General features: G+C 49.8%; 1 protein-coding gene across 3 annotated transcripts in view; it reads right to left on the reverse strand.

Moving 5' to 3' along the window:
- The window catches only part of Zmat3 (zinc finger matrin-type 3), a 30,776-nt gene extending 26,276 nt beyond the window's left edge, over positions 1 to 4,500 (reverse strand). The window contains exons 1-2 of one of the 3 annotated variants that reach the window (XM_026782071.1): positions 4,355 to 4,500; positions 231 to 557 (exon numbers count right to left, since the gene is read on the reverse strand). In XM_026782071.1, coding sequence (XP_026637872.1) covers positions 231 to 500 — 270 coding nt within the window. In that variant the 5' untranslated portion in view covers positions 501 to 557; positions 4,355 to 4,500. Of the gene's footprint in view, positions 1 to 230; positions 558 to 4,007; positions 4,320 to 4,354 lie in introns of those variants that run through there. The other 2 variants (XM_005343760.3, XM_005343761.3) reach the window with 2 other exon arrangements.
- Positions 4,501 to 6,005: the final 1,505 nt, after the last annotated feature.

Raw genomic sequence — 6,005 nt, forward strand, 5'->3', positions numbered from 1 at the left:
CTAACCAAACAGCACCCGAAAAAGCTCACCCCACTGATACCATCTAACCAAACAGCACCTGAAAAAGCTCACCCCACTGATACCATCTAACCAAATAGCACCCGAAAAAGCTCACCCCACTGACACCATCTAACCAAACAGCACCCGGAAAGGCTGCCCCACTGACACCATCTAACCAAACAGCACTGGGAACGCTCATCCCACTGACAGTCACTTCCCTTTCTTCTTACCTGATAGTGGGCCTGGGCTTGCTGAGCAGAGTTCAAGGTGACATTGCAGAGTTTGCAGAAGAGGGGCTTACAGAGCTCCTCCAGGGCAGAGTCTGGCTCCCCTCCCTTAGCTAACTCCTCTTCCCCTGCCAGGGGCAAGGATGTCTCCTGCCCAAAAGCCTTCTGTGGTGGAAGCTGCAAGGTCCTTGTGGACCTGGCAGCCACTGACATAGGAGGAGAGGTCGAGGGCCGCTTAGGTGGAGGAAGTCCAGCCTGCTGCAAGAGAATCATCAGGTAGAAAAGCCACGGGCATAATCCAGTGGGTGATCAGGGGTGGCGTCTTCAAACCTAAAGCAACCAGGAAAGAAAATGAAAAAGAGATCTCAGCAATACGACATAGAAATGACACCAACATCTTTCTCTTCTCTAAACCCAGCTTTGGAGCATCTCTCCTTAACCTTAGCCTACCAGACGTTCCCTGCCTGCTTATCCTAGCTGACTGAGAATAGCTTCTGAGATTTGCTTTTTATTTTGCTTGGCTCAGTTCCAAACGCCATCCCTCTGGCCATGGGCATTAGCAGCATTGCATCCATGTCCAATTAAGTTGAAAAGTCACATGACTAGAACTGAACATCAAAGGTCATCCTCCAAACCCTTCTCTCTGGAATGCTGAACCACTCTTGATGGTGATATGCACAACCAAAACAAACAGGCAAGCAAAGAACAAACAAGAGAAAGCCACCCACCTGGTGAGAAGCTCTTCCACCCAGAGGATGCTAAAGAGTGAAAAGATCATCACCTCTAAGCATCTCTCTCCTTTTCTTTTATGCATTTTGTCTTATTTGTTTTTACTGCGTGTAAGTGTGTATTACAACATGGCAGAAGCTCTTCTTCCACCTGTACATGCACGTGTGTACCTAGGAGGTATAGCAAGCACTTTACCCACTGAGCCATGTCACCAGCCACCGTTTTTTATGACAGGATGTCACACAGTCCAGGACGGCTTCCAATTTGCTGAGAATGACTTTAACTTCTTGACTCCACCTCCCAAGTGCCAGGATTACAGTCCCGCACGGCCACACCCAGCCACCTATCAGATCTTTAAGGCATTTCTACAACTAGTTGGAAGGTGGGTGAAATCTAAGAAGAGGATGGCATTAAAGTTCTGCAAGGTACAATGGACAGGGGCAGCCCGTAGACCCCGGATGGCACAGTGAGCTGTTTGGAAGATAGTTTTGTTTTGCTTTTGTTTGTAAGTTAAATAAATTGTCAATATTTAAAAATTAAAAGCTTCACAGAATTCAGCAATAGAAGGATAATCTGGCAACACTACACCCACGCCCTCCACTGCACACAACCACCTGTTTGGTGCCAAATACGCTATACCCAGGCCAGCTTTCTCAGGGCCCCTTCAGCCCTACTAGGGGTGCTGCCTAAAGGCCTTGGGGTGATGACTCTACTCCATACAGCCTTTGACTACACTCCTGAGACCCTTGTAAGTTTAAAAATACCTTCTCTCCATCAGGAGGTAAATCACACACTCAAGATAAAGCATCCAGATTGAATAGTGTCCAACCAAGTAATGGACCACACTATCCTAAGCCCTGTGGTGACTTATAGGCCATTTATATCATTCCTTTTGCTTTCTAAAGGATACACTCAGTGATGATTATAATTCCAATTGTCAGTTTGACAAGATCTGGAATTACCTAGAAAAGGAGCCTCACTGAGGGTTGGTCCAGACTAGGTTGGCTGTGGGCATGTCTATTAGGGATTTTCTTAATTAGGTTGAGGTGGGAAGACCCATCCTAAGAGTAGGTAGTACCACAGCATGATCCTGGATGGCATCAAAAGGAGGCAGAGCTACACTCCCATTGTTCTCCTGACTGTGAACCCATGAGACCGCCTACCATGACAGCTCAAGCAGCTGCCTCGGGCTCCTGCTGCCTAGACTACCCCACTATGGTAACTGTGCCTTAAAGTGTCAGACAAAATAGATGAACCCTTTCTCCCTTAAGTGGCTTCTGCCAGGGTATTTTATCATAGCAACGAAAAAAGAAAACCAAGGCACTCTATTCTATTTTCCTCAGACAAGACCCACTATGGCCGGGCAGTGGTGGTGCCTTTTATCCCAGCCCTCGGGAGGCAGAAGCAGGCAAATCTCTGAGTTCGAGGCCAGCCTGGTCTACAGAGCGAGTTCCAGGACAGCCAAAGATACACAGAGAAAGCCTGTCTCGAAAAACTAAAACGACCCAATATGTCCCAGTCCCTCTTTACTTCTACTCCTGCATCTTTTGGTTCTAACCACCTAAAAAAAATGTACCACGGAAACATCTTCAAGTAGTCCAGGTTCTAATTATCTAAATTAGAATCTTCATTCAAAGTCTACACTTTCCTCCACTCCCAGGATTGTTAAAAACTTTTCTTGGTCAATAGGATGTGGTGTCTTCGGCTGCTGAGGTTGCCATCTGTGATGAAGATGTGTGGGCTAGGGCAGTAGCAGGTTTACTAAAACGACTCAAGGGCTCTTTGAAAAGTAAAAGTTAGCACATTTGGTAAACACACAGTGAGGAGGAGCCTCAAGATGAAGAGATGGTTAGTCGTAGAAACACACAGTACTTATTGTTTAATTGTAATAGCTAGAAAGGGAGAATATTCAACCACCCATATCTCTGGAAACACAAAGAAAAGGGATACAGATTTGGAACATTGAAACAATAAGCTTCTCTGAAACAATATTATTTCTCCCAACTAAATAAAAGACATCCAAAAAGCAAAGGTGATTATGGAGGTGGGCAACGAACCTAAAGAAGCAAAACCAACTTTTAAAATAGTTTAACTACTCAGTCATAACTGACCATGTCACTCACTAACTTCTCACACAGATTCGGTTAGGTCATCCATGCTGCCGGGTCATGGAGAAAGGACAGAGCAGGGTACCAAAACATCCGATAAAGAAAATCAGCAACAGACACAGAAAAGTGAAGTAACCCACAGCCAGGCATGCCTGGGCTTGTCTCTTGCACGCTTACTCCCACCTGAGGAAACCCATTAGGCGTAGCCCCCACTGTGACACAGTGCTTTCAGCAGAAGCAAGGGCCTCCTCAGGACAGAGGCACAAAAGGCCTAATTCCAGAGCAAAACACCGGTGGGGGTGGGGTGGGGGTATTTACAGTGCAGGCTTACCTATCACTACATTTTATCTTCATAATGTTCAAAGAAAGGGTAGAGACCTCAGAAACACTGCTGTTATATATAACCAACATAAAGCTAATCCCCTCTCAAAAAAATCTATTGGCATCAATCACAACAGGTATTGCATTTGAGTAATAAATAAAACCAAAACGTCAGTGAACGCACAAACTGTAAAACACAGAGACCCAAAATACTCGGATCAAACTGCAAACCGTTCAGACTGCTGCATTAATTTAAGAGACTAATTTAGAAGCCGATATAAAAATACTTCTCAGATCTTAAAATCCATCCGATTGGACGTGTGCAATGGCATACATGAAGGATGCACAGGGCTTGATGTCCTAATTTGGAAGGGAGCTGAGAAGACACTAAGAAAAATCACAGCTCCACCATGTACCGGTTTAAGGGAAATGAATGACCACAGCACACGTTTCCATGGCTGGGCTGGGGCCTACTCCTCCAGGGCTGTATCGCAAACAGCCCTCCCCGTGGCAGAAATGGACCCAAGGAAAAGAAGAAAATCCAGGAACAGGTTCCTGGCTTCCGCTTAAAGTAGGGAAGGCTGTCCCTGGGTATTCTGGAGAAGAGAAGAGAGAATCTTACTCAGAGGTCACCAGAACGCGGCAAGCAGAGAAAAAAGAGTTCCGGAGGCTGTTTTACATCACAGAAGAAGGCTGAGATGGGAAGGAGGCCCCGGCGACCCAGGCTCTGCTCTTAGGACTCAAAGCTGCGCCCCTGCAGCATCGCCTCCACCCAAGCCATTCCTGGGCTGGGCGCGCACACACACACTCCGGTCCCGCGCGGATGCCGGCCGAAAGCACCCAGTCGCCGAGGCGGCTGCGCGAACGGCTGCGGGATCGGGCTCGGGAGCCCGCCGGTCGCCGCGGGCGGCCGAGGCTGACACGCGCACACGGACGCAGCCGCGCGGACCCGCGCTCCTCCGCACTCACCGGAACCGGCAGGCCGCCGCCGCCCCCGCCACCCCCACGCGCCGGTGCGCGGCTCCACGACCACTTGGTGCGCTCGCCGCTGCTGCCCGGCCGCTCCGCTGCTGGAGGTTGACTGTCAAAAGTCGGTGGGATCGGAGCCACAGGGAAACAGCTGCAGGAAGTGACTGCGGAACCGGGAGGCGGCGGCGGAGGCGGAGGCAGGGCTCCCGGCGGTGCCACTGCGCATGTGCATGGGCCCCAGCGGCTCCCGCAGACCCGGGGCGCGGGGCAGGTGCGGGACGGTGACGCGAGAGGGTACATTACCCGGGCACGGATGGCTCTCGGGGCTGCCCCACCTACCCTGACAGCGATGCAGGCAGAAGCCTGGCACAGCCTGGTAGGAGGGCGGAGATTCTCGTCTGGTACCTCAAAACTACACTCCCTGCGCCCCCGCCCAGAGGTGTAGGGAAGCGGTGCTGCTCAGGCCTCACAGAGCTGCCGAGTCCGCACTGAGGACCTCCGCTCACCTACCTGCACAAAGCGGTGAGAGATGAGGGACACTTCCTCCTGACCCTCGCAGCCTCACCTGCAGGACCAGACGGCCCACAGAACATCTTCAAGAGAGACGCTAAAATGGATCGCAGCCATGGTTCTGCTGGCATCGTACCTTCTAATTCTGCATGTGATTACTTGTGTGGTGCCGGGTTTTTCTCCTTGGACAACATGACACAAATTTTCCGTTTACCATCAGCAGAGTATGGTTTCTCAGCATCAAGTACTTTCATATTGTGTGCGGTTATTGTGTAATCATAAACTAAAATGCCAAGGAGGTCTGGTAAGATATGCCCTGCCTTTGAATATTCGAGGACTGTTCAGCAGACACACTAAGCTAGTTAGTTGTGCACCAGCCATAGGGGAAAGTACTCCACCATGCAGATGTGGTTAGCGCATGGGCAGTATATGTGAAAATATCGCGTAGCTTGTCTTTAAAATGACAGAGTGGAAAGTTTCCTGTAAGGCCTCAGCCAGTCTGAGCACTCGGCCGTCACCAGGGATCGTGCCGGGGCCCTGGCTGACCTTTCTCATCCGACTCCCAGGCCTGTAGTAGGTAGATATCACGTCTTATGACAAAATCGTAACAAAAGCAACTGAAGAAAAGAAAGGTTAGTTTTGGCCCATAGTTTGAGGACACAATTCATCACATCCGGTAAGGCATGAGGGCACGAGAGGGGCAGCTGGTCATACCAGCCCGTAGTAAGGAAGCCTGGAGGAGCCATGGAATGCCGCCACCTACATTCTGTTAGTCTAATCTAGGAACACTCCCACCCACAAGTCCAGAAATGGCTTTAAATCAGGTTGACAGTCAGTGTCCTGTGCACCTCAGGCCTAGGATCTCACATTACCTCTGTGATTTAACTCAGCCTGTCCTGAGTGAAATGCCTTTCTCCCTGCCCACACTGTCCCGTCCACCCGTGCTGTTCTCTGCTACCTCTCTCAAGCTTCCATGGTGCTCTCAAGGCACTGCACTGAGAAGCCACTGTGTCCATTCCCCACATTTTTAATTTCCTATATTCTCCATCTGCCTTAAACTCCTTGAGTGCGGGAAGAAACAGGTTTTGGAGTTTTCTGCCTCCATAAGGACGGAGGCTGCTTATTGGTTCCCAGCTGCTCA

Source organism: Microtus ochrogaster, chromosome 1, assembly GCF_000317375.1.
Source record: "Microtus ochrogaster isolate Prairie Vole_2 chromosome 1, MicOch1.0, whole genome shotgun sequence".
Classification (NCBI taxonomy): Eukaryota; Metazoa; Chordata; class Mammalia; order Rodentia; family Cricetidae; genus Microtus; species Microtus ochrogaster.